Genomic DNA, 26,158 nt, shown 5'->3' with positions numbered 1-26,158 from the left:
TGCACATGGCATGTTTAGATGGAGACGTAACATAAAGATTTTTCTCCATGTATGTGAAGCATGTAAGAAATAAAGTCAATTCAATTCTTGAGATTCAGCCTATGACAGTGGTGTCATTGGCAAACTTGAATACGGCATTGGAGCGGTGCTTAGCCACACAGTCATAAGTGTCAAGCAAACAGAGCAGGGGACTAAGCACACAGCCTTGTGGTGCGCCTGTGCTGATGGGAGATTGTAGAGGAAATTTAGTTGCCAATCTGAACTGACTGGGGTCTGCAAGTGAAGAAATAGAGGAGCCAATTGCACAAGGAGGTATTGAGGCCAAGAGTTTTGAGGGGATGATGGTATTGAATGCCAAGTTGTAGTTGATAAAGACCATCCTTTTGTATGCGGATGTTCCAGTGTTCAGTGAAGATCCAATGTGATGGCATCTGCTGTGGACCAGTTGCTCAGGTAGGCAAATTGGAGTGGATCTAAGTCACTTCTCAGGCATGAGTTGATATATTTCATCACCAATCTCAAAACAATTCATCACAGTGGATGCAGGTGCTACTGGACGATCGTCATCGAGGCGAGTTACTGCATTCTTGTTGGGCATGAAGAAATACATTCTTGCAGGCATTTGCAGGAAAAAGGAAATGTAATAAGATTTTACAATAAAACCTGGGCAAAGGCTGGCAGCACCAATGTGCAAAAGAAGGCCGACTGTGAAAATAAAAATAATACAGAGAAACTACATTTTAAAGAGTATGTAGGTAGTAAAAGCAGACTTCTGTGTCTCCCGCCTGATGGTAGGAACAAGAGAGGGCATGGCCAGGATGGTGGGGATCTTTGATAGATGCAGCTTGTCTTGTGACGGCGTGCACTGTAAATGGACTCAGTGTTCGGGAGGGCTTTGCCTGTGACGTACTAGGCTGTGCCCAGCACTTTCTATAGCTCCCTCCCCATTTTATTTCTATTGTTTTTAAGTTGCATCTTGAAATATTCTTACTTGGATGCTGAAAAAGAGCATGGTTAGTAAAGACACTACACGTGATCCTGAGGCAATATTGTAGTTAGTAAGCTTTGCTGTTTTGTGTATATTAGTAAAGTATTAAAAAGTTCCAATGATAATGAAGTTGCTCCTGTTGCTCCAGCCTTTTACTTGAAATGTTATCTTTCACTATTTTTTTTAAAAGACGACTGTACTAAGTTTTAGCTTTACCCCTGAATTCCATTCTTTGTCCTGATGATTAAAACTACTAGATACATTGAATGAAAATGCACAGAAGTTAAATTGTTAAGGTACAAATGGGAGTTGAATACAATACGATCTTGGTATGAAAGTACCAGTGAATTGAAAATTATTTGGAAGTTGCAGCTACAATAATAAATGGGCCTAGAGTTGCTTTAGTTTGCCAATACAAATTTCAGACCAGTGTTTGAAATGTGTACTTACTTGGATTTATAGAGTATCAATAGCTCCACGTCAGAGAAGTTTAGGTAATAGAAATTCACCTTTATAGGATTTACAGATCATCACCAATTTTGTGATACAGAATAAAACATTTACAGAATTTATGTGGGGTGGGAGTGAAGTAAATAAATACAGAATTGATTTCAGTTCACACTTTTTGTGCACACACACACGCAATAGCAATGTGTGTGGAGTTGGAACAATGTTATACGCTATCCGTTATCTAACTGGCAAAATAGAAATAAATAATGTATGCTTGTTCTGGTGTTCCTAAAATTTCAAAAATGCTGTTTGCATGGGAGCACACTAGCTATTTCATAATTTGCATTGACACAATTGATCTGCTTGAATCAAACATAGTAACTGAATTATTGAACAATACAGCACAGGGATAGGCCATTCATCCCATAATATTCTGCCGAATCAGTTAAATTTGAACCTTTTGGAAAGTGAACAAACTGTTATACATCAGTAATGCTATCTTCTTCAGATTGATTATTTTGTTCATTTAATACACATTTTGAATATTAGTTATGATTTCATGAAATTTGTTACATATGCACATTTCCCAGAATACTAATTAGTTTAATGTTAGTTGCTTTAATTTATTTAAGGTTACTAAAGATATGTTAGCAAAAATGTTGAAGTTTATTTATTTTTAATTTGCTTGGTTACAATGATTTTTTTATCTGTCCAATTAATGATAAAAACCTGTGGATATAATTTTCATTTCTTTAGAACAAACATTTAAAGTAAAAAGGTTAATTTGCTGAACAGTAAGCTCTCAGCATGTGTTTTCAAGCTCTTAGTTATAGTACGCATTGCGAAAGTAGTTTTGCATGATTAGATTGATTGTATAACCGGTTGGTAGTGGATACATTAGCTTTACATACACCTTGAGGTAAATGGAATTTTTTTTCTTTAGGAATCATGCTTCCCTGTTGTAATTTTCCATTAAAAATATAGAAGCATGTTTACTCCATTCAGCCCAAGTGTCATCTTCACTATTCAGTATGATCACTACTGATCTACTTCAGTTTTCCCTTAATTTCCTTAATATTCACAATCCTGTTGATTTTTGGATGGAGTACACTTGGTGATTGAGCCTCCAGAGTACACCATAAAGAATTTTAGATATTTACTTATATTTGTTTGAAGAAGTTTTTCATTGTAGTCTTCCTTCACCAACCACTTTGTGACAGTTACTTCTGATTCTAGATCTCCTTACTTGGGGAGATATCTTGCCTTTAACAACTTTTGTTAAGCTCTGTAAGAATTGTAACAAAATCATTTTGGGCTTGTCTACTACACCTCCTCATGACAAATTTCTTGGACCAGGAGTCAAACTAGTGCAGTTTCAAGATGTTGCCGTCAATATTCTGGGTATAAGCAATCCAAATGGCTTGTATGTCGTATGTTACCCATTAGTATATAAGTACACTAGGTTCCTTTTGTCTACCAACAACATCATCTCCCAGTCTTTCAGCATTTAAAAGGATACTTTTGCATTTTTTTTAACTGGTAAAATGGATGAACTTTTATTTTTTCCATATTTTATTTCATCTACCGTGACCTACTCACTTTGCTGTTTTAAAGTCCCTATAGTCTTTGCATCCTCCTCTCGGCACACATTGCCACCTTTGTATCATCAACATATTAGGATAAGTTATACTAGATCTTCTCATCCATACCACTGATATAGATTGTGTTTTTAGAATCAACTTACAGAATCTGCTGAAACAACCTTTTGACCAGTTTTCACTAGGTTTTTTTTGCCATTCAACTAATCAATTTGTGCAAGTACGTTACCTCTAACACCATGCACTCTAATCTTGCTTAATTATCTCTTGTAAATATCAAATGTCTTATGAAAGTTCAAAATTGCTACTTCAGCTGGTTTGCAATCATTTATTCTATTTGTTACAAACAAAAACTCATTGCAGGTTTGTTGGGATATGACTTCTCTTTCATAAATCCACATCCTATTGTTGTTATTTTCTAAATGCTCCGCAACTACAATAGTAATAGATTCCAGTATTTTGACTGTTAATGACAGGCTAGTTTTTACCTCCACAGCTAACACAAAGTGTAGTAATAAAATCACAAGTGGAATTTTGTCTGCAACAGAATTGAATTCCATTTAACCTTGTTAAATTTCCATTTAACAATGCCTCAAATGAAAGCAGCATTATGCATCTGAGGTTTTGTGAAAGCCTTTTATTCTGTGGTGTTCAATAGAAAATATATTGGAAGTATAATTTATCCTTTTAGAACTTTATAGAATATCTGTTGATGATATCCAGTGTTTCTTTTTGTTCATATAGGTGAACATCATTCCAGTGATTGCAAAGGCTGATACCATTGCTAAAAATGAACTTCATAAATTTAAAATCAAAATAATGGGAGAACTGGTTAGTAATGGTGTACAGATCTATCAATTTCCAATTGATGATGAAACAGTAGCAAAAATCAATTCAACCATGAATGTAAGTAATTGTAGCAAAACCGTATCATAGTTTACTTCAACCCAGATTCATAAACTTATCAATGGGGAAAAATAGAAAAGTGTTCTAAAAGTAGAATTTCAAACAGAAAATTATTAATTTAACTGGGAATTGAAATATAGCTGCATGCTTTCAGCACTACTGCTTGACTAGAAATTTCTCTGTTGAAAAGAATAGATCTGTTAAAGTACAGCTTTAATATTTACTTTGTATGTTTCTTTTAAAACCCTTTTTCCAAAACAAAATGTATATAAGCAGGTGAGCCACCTGAATTTAAGATTTATTTTCTCTGCAAACAAATACCCATGCTATATTTCTGTTGACCTATTTATGTTTCTTTTAATTCTTTCAAACTTAGGGCCACCTACCTTTTGCTGTAATTGGAAGTACAGAGGAAGTGAAAGTTGGTAATAAAATGGTTAAAGCTCGTCAATATCCCTGGGGAGTTGTACAAGGTGAGAAAAGAAAGTAGACCTTTTTTATAGTTTTAGATGAGGATGTTTCCATTGACATGAGATTCTAGGATCCAAGAGCACAAGAGGGTATTTCCGTTAGCGGAAGAGTCTGGGATCCAAGAGCACAGCCACAGAATAAAGGGGCATCCTTTAGAAAATGAGGAATTTCTCCAGAGGGTTGTAAATCTGTGGAATTCATTGTAACAAAGGGTTGTGAAGACAAGTCCTTGGGTATTTTTAAGGTAGAAATTGATAGGTTCTTGTTTGGTAAAGTGGTAAGGGTTACAATGAGAAGGTGGGAGTATGTGACGGTTGGGGAAGGGGTTATCAGCCCTGATAAAATGATAGAACAGTCTCAAATGATATTAGAGAGGGTAAATTTACCTGTCTTTTTAGGTGTTCAACTCAGAAGATACTTCTTCATCATTCTTTGTTGTGCAGAAAAAATTTCAATATTTTAATTGCTGTGTTTCTTGGAGCCCTGCATTTTGTAAGTCAAATAGGGGTATGACATAGACATGCGTAAATGGTAGGACAGTGAGGCATATTGTTGAAAAGAAAGACCCCAGGGCCCAAATCTGTAATTCTCTGGGAGTAGGAACGCAGGTAGATAGGCTGGTGAAGAAAAACACATGGTTTGCTTTCATAAACATAAGAACATAAGAGATAGGAGCAGTTGTAGGCCAATCGGCCCCTCAAGTCTGCTCCGCCATTCAACAAGATCATGGCTGATCCAATCTTAACTCTAGTTTTCACCGAATCCCACAAGGCAATAGTGCCAACCAACAGGGCACCATGCCGCCCATTTTATTTTATTATTCATCCCGCCCAAACCCGTGTGATCACCCGGGGAAAAAAAACCGAGTTGCCAGTTGAGGAGAAAAAATCTGGAAAATTCCTCTCCGACCCATCCAGGCTATCGAAAACTGGTCCAGGAGATCACATGGCTGATCTAAACCTAGTCTCATGTCCACTTACCTGCTCGCTCACCGTATCCCCTAATGCCATTTTTATCCAGGAAAATGTCTACCTCCGTTTTGAATTTATTGAGTGTAGTAGCTTCCACAGCTCTCTGGGGCAGTAAATTCCACAGCCCCACTACCCTCTGAGTGAAGAAATTTCTCCGCATCTCAGTCCTGGAACGGCATTCCCTTATTTTAAGATCATGCCCCCTAGTCCTAGTTTCACCCATCATTGGGAACATTCTCCCCGCATCCACCCGATCAAGCCCCTTCACAATCTTATATGTTTCAATAAGATCGCCTCTCATTCTTCGGAACTCCAATGAGTAGAGTCCCAATCTACTCAACCTCTCATCATACATCAACCCACCCATCCCCGGAATTAACCTAGTGAACCTTCTCTGCACTGCCTCGAGAGCCAGTACGTCCTTTCTTAAATATGGACACCAGAACTGCACGCAGTACTCCAGGTGTGGTCTCACCAATACCCGGTACAACTGCAGTAAGACCTCCCTGTTCTTATACTCCATCCCCCTAGCAATAAAAGCCAGCATTCCATTGGCCTTCTTGACCACCTGCTGCACTTGCATACTAACTGCACCAGGACCCCCAGATCCCTTTGCACAGAAGCACTTTGCAGTTTCTCTCCATTTAGATAATAACTTGCTCTATTATTTTTCCTGCCAAAGTGCAAGACCTCACACTTGTCAGTATTATATTTCATCTGCCAAATGTCTGCCCAATCACTCAGCCTATCTATGTCCCCCTGCAGGGTTTCAATGTCCTCCGCAATCATTACACTCCCTCCCATCTTTGTGTCATCAGCAAACTTCGATACGTTGCACTTAGTCCCTTTCTTCAAATCATTAATATAGATTGTAAAGAGCTGGGGTCCCAACACCGACCCCTGCGGAACACCACTAGTCACCAACTGCCAGTCTGAGAATAAACCATTTATCCCAACTCTCTGTTTTCTGTTAGAAAGCCAATCCTCCACCCATGCCAGAATATTATCCCCAATCCCATGATTTTTTACTTTAAAAGTAATAATCTTTGGTGTGGCACCTTGTCAAATGCCTTTTGGAAGTCCAAATACACCACATCCACTGGTTCCCCTTTATCTACCCTATATGTTATGTCCTCAAAGAACTCCAACAAATTTGTCAAACATGACTTCCCTTTTGTAAAGCTATGCTGACTTTGTCCTATTAAGCTATATTTATCCAAATGCCCTGTTACTGTTTCCTTAATTATCGATTCCAACATTTTGCCAACCACAGATGTTAGGCTAACTGGCCTATAATTCCCAGCCTTCTGTCTATTGCCCTTTTTAAATAAAGGAGTTACATTAGCATTTTTCCAATCTGCCGGGACCATTGCCGAGTCCAGCAAGTTTTGAAAAATTATCACTAATGCATCCACAATCCTGACCGCCACTTCCCTTAAGACCCTAGGATGCAAGCCATCCGGTCCAGAGGATTTATCCACCTTCAGTCCCATTAATTTATCAAGTACCATTTCCTTGGTGATTTGAATCGTAGTTAGCTTCTCTCCCCCTAGAGCCCCCTGTTTATCCAGTGTTGGGATATTTTGAGTGTCCTCTACTGTAAAAACTGATACAAAATATTTGTTCAGCGTTTCCGCCATCTTCATGTCCCCTACCATTAATTTCCCGGTCTCATCTTCTAGGGGACCAACATTTACTTTAGCCACCCTTTTCTTTTTATGTAACTATAAAAACTCTTACTATCTGCTTTTATGTTTTTCGCCAATTTACTTTCATAATCTATCTTCCCCTTCTTAATCAATCTTTTTGTTATTTGCTGCTGATCTTTAAAAGCTTCTCGATCTTCAATCTTCCCACTAGATTTAGCTACCTTATATAACTTTTTAGTCGTATACTTTGCTTTATCTCTTTACTTAGCCACGGATAACTATTTTTTCTTTTACACCCTTTTTTCTTCAGTGGAATATATTTTTCTTGATAGTTGTAAAATAACTCCTTAAATATACACCACTGATCAAGTACCGATCTACCCTTTAATCTATTTTCCCAATCCATCTTAAGCAATTCCGCTCTCATACCATCATAGTCTCCTTTATTTAAGCTCAGTATGCTTGTTTGAGATCCAACCCTCTCATCCTCTAATTGAATATGGAATTCGACCATGTTATGGTCACTCATTCCAAGGGAATCCTTTACTAGGACATTTTTTATTAGTCCTGTTTCATTACACAGGACCAGATCTAAGACTGCTTGCCCCCTTGTCGGCTCAGTAACGTATTGTTCAAGGAACCCATCCCGAATACACTCAATAAACTCTTCTTCAAGGCTGCCGTGTCCGACTTGATTAGTCCAGTCAATATGAAAGTTAAAATCCCCCATAATTATATCTGTTCCCTTATTACAAGCCCCAACTATTTCCTGATTTATGCTCCGACCAACTGAGTTACAGCTGTTTGGAGGCCTATAGACTACTCCCACCACTGCTTTTTTTCCCTTTACTATTTACTTTCATAGGTCAGGACATGGAATGTAAGTTTTGTACTATAGTTTTATAAAATACTTGGCCAGAATATTTACCAAAGTGTTGCCTGGATTGGAGGACTTCAGTTATGGGAAGAGAATAAATAGGCAGGGTCTGTTTTCTGTGGTGTAAAAGTGGCTGAAGGATGACCATGAGAGGCAAATAGTCAAAATCTTTTTTCCAGCTAGGTAAAACAAGAGGCATCCTAGGTAAAACAAGAGGCAAGAGGTTTAAGAGGGAAGGCATTATAATTTTTAGAAAGGACTTTTCTGGTTTTTTTTATTAAAAATGGTTAATATCTAGAATATAATGCCAGAGGAGATGGTGGAATCAGATGTCACTACTATATTTAAGAGGCATTTAGATTTTTAAATGGGAAGGTCAGCGAAGAAACATGAAACTAATATGGACAAATGGGATTAATATAGCTGGGCAACAATGAATAGCCTGAATGTGGTGTTTGTATAGCCTGTTTCTGTGTTCTGTAACTCTATTCCCAGAAGTTTTGCTGTGCTGCTCTATTCGTCCTAAGAATAAAAGTTATTGTGAAAATATCACTCACTCATTTCTAGGTGCTCTATAGTCCGGGCAATTCACAATTCAACGGCCTGGTCTCCTGAAGTGCAGTTCTAATATTGATTATATGATGATGCAAACAATAGCATAATTGATTTTTTTTAAAAAGACCATGGGCACAGTAAAAATAGTCCAAAGATGTTAAAAGACCATAAGTTCAAAAGAAACCACCACACAGTTTCCACAAGTCCTCAGGGTCCCAATTGACTCGTCATCCCACGCAGGCGGTAGAAGGGAATATCCCGCTATGGACTTCCACGGCGCCGCCCAACTCAGCCTCGCAGACCCAGCACACAATGAAAGCTCCGTCGAACTCAGCCTCTCAGACCCAGCACACACTGAAAGCGACCTGACCGTGTCGTGGTTTCTTGTGCCCCACAAACGACCAGGAGACGCAGAAGATTCTTCCAGAAGTATTAAACTTTAATTTGCAAATCAAAGCTGAGACAGTCATTGAGCTAGTCGCTGATTGCCCACCGATCCTTGTACATAGCATTTTTTATAGCAATCTCCTGGTTTAGTTGCATTAGCATATCCAATCGGTCTACAGTTGCGTATCACAAGTACATCCGCCACTATTGTTTCTACCCATTGACTTAATCCTGTTCTAATCTACATCTCTTAGCTACCTCTCATTACACACCATTGTCTTCTATATTCTTAAGATTTCATTCTCCTACTAAATTGGATACATGCATAGCAAATAGCAAGTTCAAAGCTGACTACATAGTTTTGGTTACACAGCAAACAATGCAACTTTTATACTCCAATAACCGCAGCGGACTCCCGAGTCCATCGAACCGCCGAGCCTCCGACCATCCCCTCCGGCACAGCTTCTCCGAGCACCATCCTCTGCCAAGCGTATTAAGATGCCCCTGCCAATGGCCATGGGCAATGCGACCCCGAGGACTGGGGGCCTGTTCTTCCCAGCAGAGACCCGGACCTCACAGCCAGCAGCATCAACGAAGAAGGTCTTCCTGGAGATTTCCAGATGTTCCTTCGTGCTCCCATGTGCGTTTTTCATCCGATTATGTTTGCGCATGGCACCCGGCTTCACAAATAACAGATAATCAGTTCCGGAGTGGCCGCTGCAAGCTGCGTCGCGCCGTCATCTTGGAATTTTGTTATTTTTGTCATTGTAGGTCTACAACTAATAAATATAAAAATAATTGATCATTCTTTGAATTTTAAGGACCTTAATCATTCTGAAGAATTGATACTAATCTTTATTGTGCCAATAGATTTTTAAAAATAATTAAGACATTTCGTTATGTTCCTAACTTGCCTATGTATTATTTCTAAGAATTTTTTCCAACTTCTAATTGACAGTTCAAATTTTTTTTCAGTTGAAAATGAGAACCACAGCGACTTTGTGAAGCTGCGAGAGATGCTTGTTTGTGTGAACATGGAAGACTTAAGAGAGCAGACCCACACCAGGCATTATGAGCTCTATCGTCGCTGCAAACTAGAAGAGATGGGATTCAAAGACACAGATCCAAATAATAAACCAGTCAGGTATAAATAGAATTGAAAATATAGCACTCAGTAAGTTAATACAATATTGTGATCACTGTGTACTCTTTGTCAAATGTTCTACAGCTTCCATTGCAGTTATTTATCAGGGTTATTTAATTGATTTCTTGGGTACTTAAACATTACTAAAGTATCTTTGGCCTTAGCTATTCTACTTGCATTTCAAAGATCTCAGGATTCACACAAGGATCAATTTTTGGCTCCCTTGTCCACTTTCAATCCATCACTTATGACCATAAGATTGGCATTCACAAGTGCTCACAACCTTTGATGTGTTATTAACCTATTGAACTGTGGTTTGCTTCAGCGAAACGTTGATACAAATTTACAATCCTGTGTAAATTGTGCATCCTTGCAGCTACTGTTTTCTGCTGGCTGTGTAATTATCTGTCTGAACTCCGAGTGCAATTTCTGACGCTGGGTCCTCTGTCACAAAACTTTACAATTCCATGTATGAGATTTATTTGCCTTTATATATCAGTCATAGTCATAGATCAAGAAGGAAATAGCCCCTTGTCTCCGTAGAGCACATTAGCTATCCAGTTGCACTTTCACATCAACTTTCCCCAGATTCTATCACTCACCTATACACAAAAGGGCAATTTGTGGTGGCTAGTTAACCTTTTGATCAGTAATAGGAGAATGAACAAACTCCACAAAGTCTGCACTTGAGGCCATGATTGAAAGTATTGAGTGCAGAAGTTGGATGGCTGTGTTGAAGTTGTATAAGACATTGGTGAGGCTAAATTTGGAGTATTGTGTGCAGTTTTGGTCACCTACCTCCAGGAAGGATATCAATAAGATTGAAAGAGTACAAAAAATTTACAAGGATGTTGCTGGGACTTGAGGACCCATGTTCTAGCAAAAGGTTAATCTTAATAGGCATTCGTTAATCTTGTGAGACCATGGGTTTGTGCCTTGGAAGGTTTCCAGGGTGCAGGCCTGGGCAGGGTTGTATGGGAGACCGGCAGTTCCCCAAGCTGAAAGCCTTCCTCTTTCCATGCCACCGATGTTGTCCAAGGGAAGGGCACTAGGACCCAAGCAGCTTGGCACCAGTGTCGTCGCAGAGCAATGTGTCATTAAGTGCCTTGCTCAAGGACACAAACACGCTGCCTCAGCTGAGGCTCAAACCAGTGACCTTCAGATTACTAGTCCGATGCCTTATCCACTAGGCCACGTGCCAACACTCAAAAGAAGGTTGAATAGGTTTGGACTTTATTCCCTGGAGTGTAGGAGAATAAGGGGAGATTTGATAAAGGTATACAAAACTGAGGAATATAGAGAGGGTAAATGCAAAAAATGTTTTTTTCACTGAGGTTAGGCAAGTCTAGAACTTGAGGTCATGGGTTAAGGGTGAAAGGTGAAATTGTCAACTGGGAAAGGGGAACTTCTTTACTCAGAGGGTGGTGTGAGCTTGGAGTGAACTACCAGTGGAAGTGATGGATGAAGATTCTATTGCAAAATTCAAGAGAAATTTGGATAAATTCATGGATGGAAGGGGTACGGATGGCTATGGTCAAGGTACAAGGCAGAATTCACAACTCGCTAGTTGAGCCAAAAGGCCTGCTCCTGTACTATAGTGCACTCTGACAATGAACCTGATCATTCCCTCTGACAATCTTAATCATATCTTTAAGATCTTCTGGCACTGTTATTACTAATATTTTCTTGGTTGACTGCCTAATTTTGCACCCACAAATTTCAGCTCATTTAATATTCTTCACACATCTAACTATTACAAATCTTGCCAATGCACCACTTGCTATCTTTATTGAAGTATTTTGCATCCTAATTTAAAATTGCAGTATTCTGGATTTACTCAGGGCAGCCAAGATCTGTGGACCAACAAACAAAGTTGTTTAGGATGGTGGTGAATATTGATAGCTCAGATGGAGGCATTTTGGTATGTTCGCTGAGCTTGGCAATTAGTTTTCAGACATTTCATCGCCAGTTGAGATGACATCCTCAGTACGCAGTTGTTGGTGCTTATCTCTGGGAGTGGTCGCATTATATTGACCCCCATTTGCTTGCCTCGGTCCTAACTGGTTACCCCTTCAGTTGACCTTTGAATTCTATTAGCTCACACCTCTTCAGCTCTCAAGCTCTGCACCTGATATGTAGATGATACCTTGGTCACACTCAAATGAAATGAAATAGAGGATACCTTTAACCAAATCAACAACATATTCAGCCACATCAAGTTTACAATGGAAAGAGAAAGTAACAACCGGCTTGCATTCCTGGATGTACTTGTGACAAGATGGACAGACAGTACATTAGAGACATCTGTCTGCTGCAAGGGTACACACATGGATCAAGTATTGAACAACCACAGCAACCACCCAGCCTGCCACGAAAAATGCATCTGCACCTTATTTAAGAGCACAGATACTCTGCAGCACCACCGAACTTCAGTCCTGGGAACAGAGGCACTTATTCAAAGTACTCCAGAACAACGGATACCCATGGAATTTCATCAGGAGATGCTTAGTGAGGAGAGAGAGTTGCACAGACCTTACTCAATGCACATTGAAATGCGTGACCTTGTCCTACATCAAAAATATCTCAGAAATGACAGCTCGACCGCTTGAACCTCACGGTATCACAATCATTCACAAACCAACGGCGACTTTAAAGAAGCTTATCTGAAGGGGCAAGGTACCAGTAAAGACCAACTGACAAAAACAATGTGGTGTGCAGAATCACCTCTGGAGACTGCAACAAGAACTACATTGGCCAGAAAGGACATAAACTCTCAACTTGTTTACAGGAACACACTGGCAGTACAGACACATGACCCATTGTCACTGATCTCAGTAAATGTAGACTGAGAAGGACATCACTTTAGCTGGGACACAGCAGAGGTTCTGTTGCAGGCAAACGTGAAGCAGGCACAAGAATTTTTACAAGCATGGTTCTCTTCTAATATCTTCGTAGATAAACATATTGAAATAGACGCCATCTACAAACCCCTAAGAGCCAAAGGAACACTAGTTGATAGAATTCAAAGGTCAATTGAAAAGGTAGCCAATCAGGACCAAGACAAGCATATGAGGGCCTACATAAATTAGGACTGGTCCAAATATTCCATGGGCAAATTTATTATTTAGAAGCACTATTTGTAAGCAAAGGATGTGAAAGGAGTTGTGGGTGAAGTTTTAGAAACTAAATTTAGCCAGGCTTTTTAAGAAATAAATTGAGAATGCTCAGCAAGATTTGGTATAAAAAATGCAGATGTGGAGAGTAGACATCTATGGAGCAAAAAAGACATTAAGAGCCAGGAAATGTGCCTCAATAATGGACCCTAAGTATTTAATAAACATTAAAAAGACCTGAACCCTTGAGTACAATATTATATACATCTGTTGTCTGAAGAAACACTAATTACTGCTTTTCTTGCCAATTTTCCACCCACACCATTATTGACTTTCATGTATGTTCCAAAGAAGTCTATCAAAATTTATAAAATAGTTTTGGATTCCCCTTTCATGGTAGCTACAGATCTGACTTTTCCTTTGTGTCAGTTATTGTCTCTCACTGTAGGTTCACACATGACATCTCTTTTATGCCTGCTGTTTTGTTTCTCCTACTCATCCAGGGAGTTCTAGTTGCATTGTCCTTTTTCTTCCTCCATTTCACTGTGATTGATTAAAGAAATAATCTTGTCCTAAAATAAGTTCCATTGTTAAGTGCTATTGAAAGCCCATGGGGGAAGGACAATTGAAACTTAAATTCAGGGAATGCTCAATGTGTGTTTAACCTAAACATTAATCAGCATTGATTCTATTTCTATTCATTGAATTATATCAGTATGCTTGTGTTAAGGCTATATCTCTGTATCAAATAATAATTTCAAGTAATTGATACTTTCTTCTAGCCTTCAAGAAACATATGAAGCAAAGAGAAACGAGTTTCTTGGTGAGCTTCATAAGAAGGAGGAAGAGATGAGGCAAATGTTTGTGATGAGAGTTAAAGAAAAAGAATCTCAGCTAAAAGAGGCAGAGAGAGAGGTACTGAAAGATTTGGTTACTTTAATATTTAAAGCTTGCACAAAACTTGATTTCTACTTTGAATGCAAAAAGTTTGAAATCAGAAAATAACCATGTTCAATGTATACTGGCAATGGATAATTAACAGAATCTTTTGTTGAAAGGTATGTTGTATGAAGTTGTGGCAGATTTTATTCAGTAAATACCATTCTCTACTTCGTGGGATAGCTATTGTTGAAAATAGATTAGTTTATCTGCACTATTATATAACTTTGCACGAAGTTAATTATTATTTTAATTTCTGATGTATGTAACATCTTCCTATACAGTTAAGATCAACAATCTGAGTTATGGCAACAAATTCAACACCCAATTGCACACTGATTGTAATACCCTGCCTCATTGTTTGAATTTAAAAGCTTTGAAACTTTTCTTAAATTGTATTTTAATGTCATTAGTGTAAATTTGTGTTTCTTAACATAAGATCTTTGTAATGAGTGGGTTTACTTCCACATAAACTGCGGGTTATTTGCTTGAATTAGCTAAATGAAATGTGCAGCAACGCAGCAAAAAGCAATTGCATTATAGTAGGAGAAAGTCTCAGTTGCTGCTCTAATTTACAGTGAGAGGATATTGCAAGAAGAAATGCCAACATGTCAGTTTTCATGTGGTGGTAATTATCTATCCTGGGTAATTTACCTCGGGGAAAGAAGACAAGTGGGGACTGTCAAGACTTGTCTGCAGACCAGGAAATTGAGTTATTAGTATCTTAGCAAGAGCCAATAAAAAGTAGCATGATGTAAGCGGAGCAGCTGTTGTTGGAGTGGGCCAGGGTGAGAGTGGCAGACTTTGGCTGAACAGGTGAAGGCTGAGAGTGTTGAGTCTTGAAATCATTTAGTTGATTGTAGAACTTAAGCTTAAGAAGTCAAAATTATTACAAGTGTAAGCAGGTGATAGTTAAAGCAGTGAAATGCTCCTCCACTAAGATGGGGAATTGCAGGGTATCTAAAGGTCTCTGTCATAACCACATCTTCAGCTCCTGATTGACAAAGTCAAGAAACTAGAGCTGGATGTACTCAGGACCTTCTAGGAGGCTGAAAACTTTATAGATGAGACTTTTACTGTGGTGGTAATACCCTGAGTGCAGACTTAGGATAGTAGGTGAGTGGCCTTCAGGAGAAGTGAGGTGAATAAACAGTCAGTGCAGGGCTCCACTGTGGCCATTCCTCTCAGCAATGTATACTCCTTTGGAAACTGCTGGAGTATGACCTATCAGAGCACAGAGACATTGCAGAGAGACATTGATAGGATGCAGAAGTGGGCTGAGAAGTGGCAGATGGAGTTCAACCCGGAGAATTGTGAGGTGGTACACTTTGGAAGGACAAACTCCAAGGCAGAGTACAAAGTAAATGGCAGGATACTTGGTAGTGTGGAGGAGCAGGGGGATCTGGGGGTACATGTCCACAGGTCCCTGAAAGTTGCCTCACAGGTAGATAGGGTAGTTAAGAAGGCTTATGGGGTGTTAGCTTTCATAAGTCAAGGGATAGAGTTTAAGAGACGCAATGTAATGATGCAGCTCTATAAAACTCTGATTAGGCCATACTTGGAGTACTGTGTCCAGTTCTGGTCGCCTCACTATAGGAAGGATGTGGAAGCATTGGAAAGGGTACAGAGGAGATTTACCAGGATGCTGCCTGGTTTAGAGAACATGCATTATGATCAGAGATTAAGGGAGCTAGGGCTTTACTCTTTAGAGAGAAGGAGGATGAGAGGAGACATGATAGAGGTGTACATGATATTAAGAGGAATAGATAGAGTGGACAGCCAGCGCCTCTTCCCCAGGGCACCACTGCTCAGTACAAGAGGACATGGCTTTAAGGTAAGGGGTGGAAAGTTCAAGGGGGATATTAGAGGAAGGTTTTTTACTCAGAGAGTGGTTGGTGCATGGAATGCACTGCCTGAGTCAGTGGTGGAGGCAGATACACTAGTGAAGTTTAAGAGACTACTGGACAGGTATTTAAGGTGGGGGGTTATATGGGAGACAGGGTTTGAGGATCGGTACAACGTTGTGAGCCGAAGGGCCTGTAATGTGCTGTACTATACTATGTATGTTCTACAACAGCCAGTGACACTGTGACTGGCTCTGAGGCTCAGCAGGGAAGGGTAAAATCAGACAGAGAGATAGTTATAGGTGACTCCTAGTTAGGGAGTCGGACAGGAGGTTCTGTGGCCACAAAAGAGACGCCAGGGTGGCATGTTGCCTCCCAGGTGATAGGGTCCAGGATGTCTCAGAGTGGCTGCAGAATATTCTCAAAAGAGGAAGCTGAGCAGCCAGAGGTTGTGGTGCACATTGGCATCAATGACGTGGGTAGAAAGGGGGAAGAGGTCCTGTGCAGTGAGTATTGGGAGTTAGGGAAGAGGCTAAAGAGTGGGACCTCCAAGGTAGTAATCTCTTGTTTACTCCTGGTGCCACTGCCCAGTCAGGGCAGGTATAGAATGATAGTACTGATGAATGAGTGGCTGAGGAACTGGTGCAAGGAGCAGTGTTTCAGGTTCTTGGATAATTGGAACCTTTCCCAGGACAATGGTGACCTATGCAAGAGGGATGGATGGCACTAAACTGGGAGGGAACCAATTTCCTGGCCGTGTGGTTTGCTACTTGGGAGGGTTCAAACTAATCTGGTACGGGAGTGGGAACCAGAGCACGGGGTCAGAAAGTGGAGGGATAGTGAAGAAGGTAGATGTCAGAGCCAGAGAAAATGGCAGGAGCAAAGTAATAGATATATTGGGAAGGATAGTTTGAAGTGTGTGTATTTTAATGCTAGGAATATTATGGAGAAAGGTTATGAACTTGGAGCACATGGAATTATGATGCTGTGGCCAAAACAGGCTTGGCTGAGAGAGGGGCAGGAATAATGTCCCTGGGTTTCAATGCTTTAGACACGATGGAGAGAGAGAGATAAAAGAGGTGGGGAGTTGCACTACAAATCAGGGACAATATCATAACTCAGAGGGGATATATTGGAGGGCTTATCCACTGAATCTATATGGGCAGAACTCAACTAGGAAGGGTGCAATCGCTCTGGGAATTTTTTTATAGACCCCCCCCCCCCCCCCCCCATTAGCCTACAGGCAGATTAAGGAGAGGTATAAAAACAATAGGGGTTTGTCATGGGGGACTTCTACTTCCCTAATATAAACTGGGATCTTTTGAGTGCAAGAGGTTTAGATGGGGCACAATTTGCTAGGTGCATCCAGGAGGGTTTCTTAAATCACTGTGTAAATAGTCCTACAAGAGAAGCTGGTGTTGTGTACTGAGCTTGGCCAGGTGACTGACCTTTCAGTGAGTGAACAGTGACCACAATTCAAGTTTTAAGATAGTTGTAGTTAAGGATAAGTATAGACTTTGGAGCAGGGATAAGTTACTAGAGTTTTAGGCAGGAACTGGGAGAGTTAATTGAGAATAGCGGTTTTTGGGCATATCCACATCTGACATATGGAGGATATTTAAAGATCAACTACACAGAGTACAGGACAGGTATGTGACAGTCAGAAGAAAGGACAAAGTTCCAAATAAATTTATTATCAAAGTACATGTATGTTATCATATACAACCCTGAGATTCGTATTCTTGCAGGTATGCTCGATAATTCTATAATAGAATTCTAACCGTAATAAAATCAATGAAAGACTGCAGCAACTTGGGCATTCAACCAGTGTGCAAAAGACAACAAACTGCAAATAATAAAGAAAGAAATAATACTAAATAAGCAATAAATATTGAAAATGAGATGAAGAATCCTTGAAAGTGAGTCCATAGGTTGTGGGAACATTTCAGTAAATTGGCAAGTGAAGTTGAGTGATGTTATCCCCTTTTATTCATGAGCCTGATGGTTGAGGGGTAATAACTATTCCTGAACCTGGTTGAGAGTCCTGAGGCTCCAGTACCACCTTCCTGATGGAAGAGAGCATGTTCTGGGTTGAGGGTGTTCCTAATGATCGATGCTGCTTTCCTGCAACAACACTTCGTGTAGAAGTGCTCATTGGTGAAGAGGGCTTACACCATAAGATCATAAGATTTAGGACCAGAAGTAGGCCATTCGGCTGATTGAGTCTCTCCAGCATTTGAACATGGGCTGATCCACATCATCCAATCATCCCCACTCCCCTGCTTTCACCCCATGCCCTTTGATGCCCTGGCTAATCAAGAACCTGTCTATCTCTGTCTTAAATACACCCAATGACTTGGCCTCCACAGCTGCTTCTGGCAACAAATTCCACAGATTTACCACCCTCTGACTAAAGTAAGTCGTGCTTTCTTGTCCTAGAATCCCCTGCCATGGGAAATAACTTTGCCATATCTAATCTGTTCAGGCCTTTTAACATTTGGACTGTTTCTATGAGATACCCCCTCATTCTCCTGAACTCCAGGGAATACAGCCCAAGAGCTGCCAGACGTTCCTCATACGGTAATCCTCTCATTCCTGGAATCATTCTTGTGAATCTTCTCTGAAGCCTCTCCAATGTCAGTACATGCTTTCTAAAATAAGGAGCCCAAATCTGCACACAATTCTCCAAGTGTGGTCTCACGAATACCTTATAGAGCCTCAACATCACATCCTAGCTCTTATATTCTATACGTCTAGAAATGAATGCCAACATTGCATTCGCCTTCTTCACAACTGACTCAACCTGCAGGTTAACCTTTAGGGTATCTTGCACAAACACTCCCAAGTCTCTTTGCCTCTCTGCATTTTGAAGTCTCTCCCCATCTAAATAATAGTCAGCCTGTTTATTTCTTCCACCAAAGTGCATGACCATACACTTTCCAACATTGTATTTCATTTGCCACTTCTTTGCCCATTTCCCTAAACTATCTAAGTCTCTCTGCAGGCACTATGTTTCCTCAACACTACCTGCTCCTCCACCTATACAAAGCCACAAATCCCTTAATGCCGTAATCCAAATCATTGACATACATTGTAAAACCGACCCCTGTGGAACTCCACTGGTAACCCACAGCCAGCCAGAATAGGATCCCTTATTCCCACTCTCTTGTTTTTTGCCAACCAGCCAATGCTCCACTCACACTAATAACTTCCCTGTAATTCCATGGGCTCTTATCTTGCTAAGCAGCCTCATGTGTGGCTCCTTGTTAAAGGCCTTCTGAAAATCCAAGTACACCACATCTACTGCCTCTCCTTTGTCTACCCTGCTTGTAATTTCTGCAAAGAATTGCAGTAGGTTTGTTGGGCAGGATCTTCCTTTCAGGAAACTATGCTGGCTTTGGCCTATCTTGTCATGTGCCTCCAGGTACACCATAATCTCATCCCTAACAATTGATTCCAATAACTTCCCAACCACTGATGTCAGGCTAACAGGTCTATAGTTTCCTTTTTGCTGCCTCCCACCCTTCTTAAATAGCGGCGTAACATTTGCAATTTTCCAGTCAACCAGTACAATGCCAGAATCTGTTGATTCTTGAAAGATCATCATTAACACTTCCGCAATCTCTCCAGCTACTTCCTTCAGAGCCTGAGGGTGCATTCCATCAGGTCCAGGAGATTTATCCAACCTCAAACCATTAAGCTTCCTGAACATCTTCTCAATTGTGATTTTCACTGCACAAACCTTACTTCCTTGACATTCTTGAATGTCCGGTATACTGCAAACGTCTTCCTTCCACTGTGAAGACTGATGCAAAATACACATTCAGTTCCTCTGCCATCTTTGCATCTTTCATTACAATATCTCCAGCATCCAGTATTGGTCCTATACCTACCCTCGACTCTTTTTTCCCCTTTAAATACTTAAAAAAGCTTTTAGTATCTTCTTTGATATTAGTCGCCAGCTTCCTCTCATAATTCACCTTTTCCTTCCGAATGACCTTTACCCATGATGGACTGGCCTTTATCCACTACATTTTGTAGGATCCAGCCAGTTAATATACTCTCCTCTACACATCTTTAGAAGTTCATCAAAGTTTTAGATGTCATGAGTAATCTTCACAAACTCCTAAGGAAGTAGAGGTGCTCCTGTGTATATTTCGTAACTGCACTTATGTACTGGCCCCAGAACAGGTCCTCCAAAATAATGACTCAAAGGAATTTTAAGTTGTTGATCCTCTCCACCTTTGATCTTCCAATGAGGATTGGCTCATGGACCTCTGGCTACCTCCTGAGGTTAATAATCATCTCCTTGGTCTTGCTGTATGGGTGGGTGGGTGGGTGGTTGAGAGGGAAGTAGGGATGGGAAACAGGTTTGTTTTGCTGTTGTTATCATTTTGTTTTTGCTGCTAGTTGATGTTATGGCACCACTCAGCCAAATTTTTAATTTTGCCAGATTGGCAAAGTAAGAGAACCTTGGATGTTGAGGGAAGTGATGAATTTAGTCAAGAAGAAAAAGGAAAATTATGTAAAGCTTAGGAAGCTAGAATCAAACAGAGCCCTTGAGGATTATAAAGAAGCCAGAAAAAAACTCAGGAAGAGACGAACAGATTTTTAAAAGAAATAAAGTCTATGGCAATTGTTATATACTATAAAATGTAGAAACAAAATTAGGCCAATCAGTTTATTTAGTCTGCTCCCCCGTTTAATCGTGGCTGATTTCATTTTTCTTCCCTCTCAACCCCATTCTGCCACCTTTGCCTTGTAAACCTTAACCCCCTTAAGAATCAAGAATCTATCAATCTCTACCTTAAGTACACCCAATGACAGAGAGGAGCTGACACTGAGACAGTTCAGCCATGATGATGTTGAATATTGGACCGTTTGTAGGCCAAATGGTCTACGCTTACTGTTTTCTTGAGTTAAATATCTGGTCACCAGACTTTAGTGGTTGCAAATTAATTGCATCTGTGAGCAAAGAAGATTAGAGTGTTCATGCAAATAGTTAATGTTTATGAAATTAAAAACAATGATAATGCTAGGTTTAAATAAAGAAAATGCAAGTCCAGAAGTAGAGGTCCGAAGGTCATACCCAGCCAAGTCCGGAAGGCAAAGCCAAAGGTTGAAGATCGGAGGTAGAACCCTGAAGGAGTCCATAAGGGCCAGTGTCACCAAGGGTGGAGGTTTGCCCTGGTCTGAAAGTCAAGGCCCAGAATTCAAACCCATGATTAGCATCCTGAGGTGGAGGCCAGATGTCTATGAGTCTGAGTACCTGTCTGGGTATAAGGGCAGGAATCGGCCTGTTCTAGGACTTATGTGGGTGGGTGGTTGGGAGGGAAGTAGGGATGGGAAACAGGTTTGTTTTGCTGTTGTTATCATTTTGTTTTTGCTGCTTGTGTTGTTCAGTGGAACATTGCAGACATGCTATGTTATCGTCAGAATGTGCGGCGACTCATCCTGAGGCGTGTGGGTTGTTTAAGCAAACAACATATTTCACTGTGTTTTGATGTACACATAATTAGTCTGAATCTGATGTAAACCAAAATTTCTCTATAATATGCAGTTAAGTTAATGTGTTTTCCTTGCTGTGGTGTTGAATTCCCTATTTCTAGCCTGTGGTATTTAATTTCTGTAAAAGCATTATTTAGCCCTGAGTATTAAAAATATTGTTGGCTATTGCTGTTAACTTTTAACTTTCTAAGTGAAAGCGACAACTTTCTGAATCAAGATATCTTTAGCTATAGAATCTCATAAACTGAGCCCTGATTTTTTAAAAAAATTGTGATCCAACTTTTAGATAGTCTAAATTTTATATATACACACACTATGTGTTTGTAATATATATACACTATATTAGAAATCCAGTCTTTAATTGTTTTAATTGGGGTAGTGTGAAGTAATCTCATAAACTAGGGGTGGGCAGATTGGTCACGAGGTGGTGGAAATCGTTATGCCATAGGATAGCTGGAAAGTCTGGCACTGTACCAAGCTTCTTGTAAGCAATATGGTCTAATACTTTATAATTGGTTTTGCTGCCATCTTGTGGAGAGTGAGCTTGACTACTTTCTTTAAACTTCTGACAGTTACAAGATAAATTTGAGCATTTGAAGAAAATACACCAGGACGAAAGAAAGAAATTGGATGAGAAAAAAAGCCTTCTGGATGAGGAGATGAATATATTTAGTAAGAGGAAGGCTGCAGCTGAATTCCTTCAAGGCCAGGCATTCCAGACCACACCACAAATGAATCTGAAGAAAGATAAAGACCGCAAAAAGTAGGTATAGACGTCATATCAACCAACAGTTTTATTTTATTAACCACAGCATTTGTATCAAAAATGGAAAAGCTTTCAAGTTCATGAAAAGTACTTCCAATTTCACTTGACTATTCTGTGGAGCATTCTTTCCAACAGAGTAGGAAAAATGAGTGACCTGTGTGAAAGGTTTTCAGCCAAGTTCAGTTGGTAGGGATGGAGGGGACTTCTTCAGACTTGAAGGAAACAGAGAACTTGTTGAAGAACAAAGAATATTTTTTTATATAAAAACCAAATTCATTTCAGATATTCTGGAATATTATGTTTTCCCTTCTACTTGTTTCTGAGTGTTTACAGCATTTTGTGTTTCCAGCATCTGTTTTGTTTTGTCATGTGATGTTCAAAGCTTATTTACACTCTTCAACTTTCTTCTCCCCTCCCTCAGTACAAAGCACCTTCTGTGCCCTAACATGTCTCCTCAGCCTTTGTTAGTTAAGGATTGGAACATTTGAGCAGGGACAGGTGCTGAGGTAGAAGATGATTGTTCTAGAGTCAAGAGCAAGGATTGCAGTGACAGAAGAGGGAGGGCACAGCTTAACAGTCTAATTGATCGTGTTGAACTACATCGGCATCTGGGTGCTGTAGTGGAGCTAACTGATAGCTGTTACTGTTAATTTGATCCTGGCCTTTGGGTAAACGTGTCTGTGTACACATTCTTCCTATGACCATATGGGTTTTCCCAGGTTCTCTGGTTTCCACACGAATCCCAAAAGTCCACTGCATTGGTAGCTGTCAGGGGATTGCAGAGTTGACAGACATGTGAAAGGCAAAATAAGATGTATGAAAATAAATAAGGGAATGAGACTGATTGTAATGCTCTGACAGACCACAGACTTGATGAGCTAAATGACCTGTAGGGATATGAAATAGTAAATATATTAATTTGTGATCTTACTACTTCTGGCATTAGCAGTAGAAAAATTTGGTAGTTCATATCTTTGTGGAATTTTAAGTTGCACGGGATCAAAAAGTCAATGTTGAATTATACGTCAATAACTGTGTTTCTTGCATTGATGTTTTTCAGTTATTAATTTTTGATGCTGCAGCTTTCTTTATACGGTAAGCAAGAAGTACCATTTTGCTTCATTTGCATTTTGCAAACATTTAAGAAAAACTAATGTGTTGAATGGTAGATACAAGTTAAAAATGCTCTTTCTTATAATCTCAATTTGCAGTCTATACTGATTATCTGCAAGCATGAATATTTGCAAATTTATCTTGTTTCCTTGTTTCCAAATGTCTATAAATCATCATATTTCCTGAATATTCTGATATAATTCCCTTTAGTATTTGAGCTACTTATGGAGTAAAAAAATGTAGTAGTAGTCATGTTGTGCGTTATTACAATGTTACAAATAATTTTTTGTGCTGCGGATTTGAGAAGAGCATTAACCTGGAAATCTTAGGAAGGGGGACAAAATAATTTGGATATTCCAAAGTGTTTACATTTAATTTTTGTAAGTCAACATTTAGGAACAGGAAACTTTTTCTGTGCCAGTAATGAAATTTAAAATAAAGCCACTTTTTCTGATGTTAATAAAAGGATTAATTTTGGCTCAAACATTTAAAATTCTCTTGCATTATTTCTTTCCAAATAATGCTTGCTACCTTTTGTATGGGGATCTCTTAAAAGCACAACTTGAACCAGCTATTTTCACCAGAAGCTTTTCCTTTGTTGTCTTTAAGCTCACCCAAACTCATGGGGTTTACCCAAAGGATGCTATGTCTCTTTTTATAGAAATTATGTAATGAAAGAACCACTTTGAAATTAATTCTCTTTCCCTCTCCATGGCCCCTCCACCAAAAGTTGTTTGTTTGTCAGTGTTTTGAAGAAGTAACACAGAAATAATTAACTATTGTGTGCATGTTCAAAATTATTTAGAGATACAGCATGGAACAGGCCCTTTCGGCCCAACAAGCCACGCAACCCACTTATTTAACCCTAGCCAAAACACAGAACAATTAACCTTTTACCTGGTATGTCTTTGGACTGTGGGAGGAAACCGGAGCACCTGGAGGAAACCCACACATTCCACAGAGCGGACGTACAGACTCCTTATAGTGGATGCAAGAATTGAACTCTGAACTCCGTACTGCACTGAGCTGTAATAGTGTTGTAATAACCACTACAACTACCGTGGCAAAATCTATATTTATCTGCACTGTATTTTTAAAAGTCTGAAAGGTTACCTTAAGTATTGACCCAGATATTGGAACGAGAACTTTGCCTTAAATGTCATGTCAGCAGCTCCAACAGTGTTTTGCCATCTACTTCTATCATTTATAGCAACTGTATGTGTCTGTAGATATTCTTAACATTGCGCAGAACTTCACTCCACCCCCACCCCCAGCTATACATTTTTAAAAATTAGCTGAGTAGTTTATTTGTATTAGGGCTTGTTTATGTTAAAATTACTTTGAACAACTGATTCTTTGTTTTTATTTTAGATTATCCTTCATTTATTGGAAAGTTTTCAAGAATTTTGAGAGTTCTGGTCTGAACAACAGAAAGATCAATGCTTTCATACTGGTTGCCTTTTTCCTTCAGGATTACTTAAATGGATGAAATTGTGCAACAATGTATCAGTCACCTAAATAGTATCGTGCACTGCCTTTATTGCTGTATAATAAGCCATATATTTAAACAAGGGTGCAAATCCCAATTGTTGACACAGACTTTTCCTTTTAAGTGTCGCTTTCAGGGAAATACTTGTATTTATAACAATTTCATTTTTGTATTCAAGTATAAATTTCAGTATTTGCTTTGAAATTACGGAAAACCTAATTACATAATTGTTTTTATATCTGCATTATGTCCATTTAAACATTTTCTTAAGTCTCCATAGTAATGAATCAAGATGGCACTCTGTCTGGCTTTCCAATCCCTCACCAAATGAGCCATTTTGCAGTTTGAATGATCATGAGCAAGGTTTATGCAAATCTTTCCAATTCATAAGTGCATGTTTTTCCACATTTGACTATTCCATAGATTACAGGAAGTTTTCAAGTTTGGACAGAACCAATTTAATATTAGCTGGTTATGATATTAAAAAGAGTTCAGTGCCAGTCCTGGTTAAGTTGGTGCCACAGGTACTTCCCTAGCATTCTCAAAATAATCTTACATTTAGCTGTTTCTTTTGCTGCTGTTGGTGTTGGAACTTAATATTGTACATTAATGGGTCCAGTTATGGATATTATTTCTTTGAAATGGGTTTGCAATTTCAACTCCAGCTGTACAAATCCTACACCAAAGGGATGCATTAAGAGCAATACCACTGGTACATATGCTATAAATTAAGCAATGAAATTGATTTGATGTGACAGACATTGTATTTTAATGTGAAATTTTCATCTTTGCATTATTATTACGTAATGGCTAATTATAATTTGCTGTTGAAATGTGATTTTGTACAAAGTTTAAAACCAAAGTATTTTAACTTTTATCACAAAGACAGCACAATGAATTTTGTTTTTGTCTTCCATTGAAGTAGCATTTTAATCTACAATGATTTTTTCACTACCCCTTCTCTCACACAACTAATGCCTTGAATAATCTGTTGTTTTATTATTATTATTATTATTATTATTATCTATATGTTCACTGACTTTAAAAACAAATTTTGTCCAAAGCTCTCTTGGATTCATTTTCTGTTCAATGGTCATATCCTTGCTTTAACAATTAAAGTTGAAGAAAAATATTCTGAGGGAGTTTGGTTTGTTTGTTTTTATTTGTAGGCAGTTGGTCGTTATAGGAAAAAGGTGAACCTAGCTGCTTTCTCCATATGTGCAAAGAAAACTGATTCCAACTGCTTATTCCTGATGATTTTCAGTTGATCCTTGTTGGGGAACTATTTATGGAAAATGAGCAGAGGCTAGGTTTTGTCATGCTGCTGTTAATACAACTTGTATTTCTTGAATGTATCTCATGTAGAATGTGCTCTAAAGTGCTTCACAGA

The 26,158-nt window shown here is 39.2% G+C and overlaps 1 protein-coding gene across 4 annotated transcripts in view; it reads left to right on the top strand.

The window, feature by feature from the left end:
- The window catches only part of septin10 (septin 10), a 57,138-nt gene extending 31,238 nt beyond the window's left edge, over positions 1-25,900 (top strand). For 3 of the 4 annotated variants that reach the window (XM_073043584.1, XM_073043586.1, XM_073043587.1), the window contains 7 exons: positions 3,781-3,942; positions 4,319-4,415; positions 9,828-9,996; positions 13,892-14,024; positions 21,973-22,163; positions 23,227-23,261; positions 24,651-25,900. In XM_073043584.1, coding sequence (XP_072899685.1) covers positions 3,781-3,942; positions 4,319-4,415; positions 9,828-9,996; positions 13,892-14,024; positions 21,973-22,163; positions 23,227-23,233 — 759 coding nt within the window. In that variant the 3' untranslated portion in view covers positions 23,234-23,261; positions 24,651-25,900. The other variant, XM_073043585.1, reaches the window with a different exon arrangement.
- The last annotated feature ends 258 nt before the right edge of the window (positions 25,901-26,158 follow it).

Source organism: Hemitrygon akajei, chromosome 4, assembly GCF_048418815.1.
Source record: "Hemitrygon akajei chromosome 4, sHemAka1.3, whole genome shotgun sequence".
NCBI classification, from domain to species: domain Eukaryota; kingdom Metazoa; phylum Chordata; class Chondrichthyes; order Myliobatiformes; family Dasyatidae; genus Hemitrygon; species Hemitrygon akajei.
Note: the sequence above shows the minus strand (reverse complement) of the source record. Positions and strands in the feature narration are given on the sequence as shown.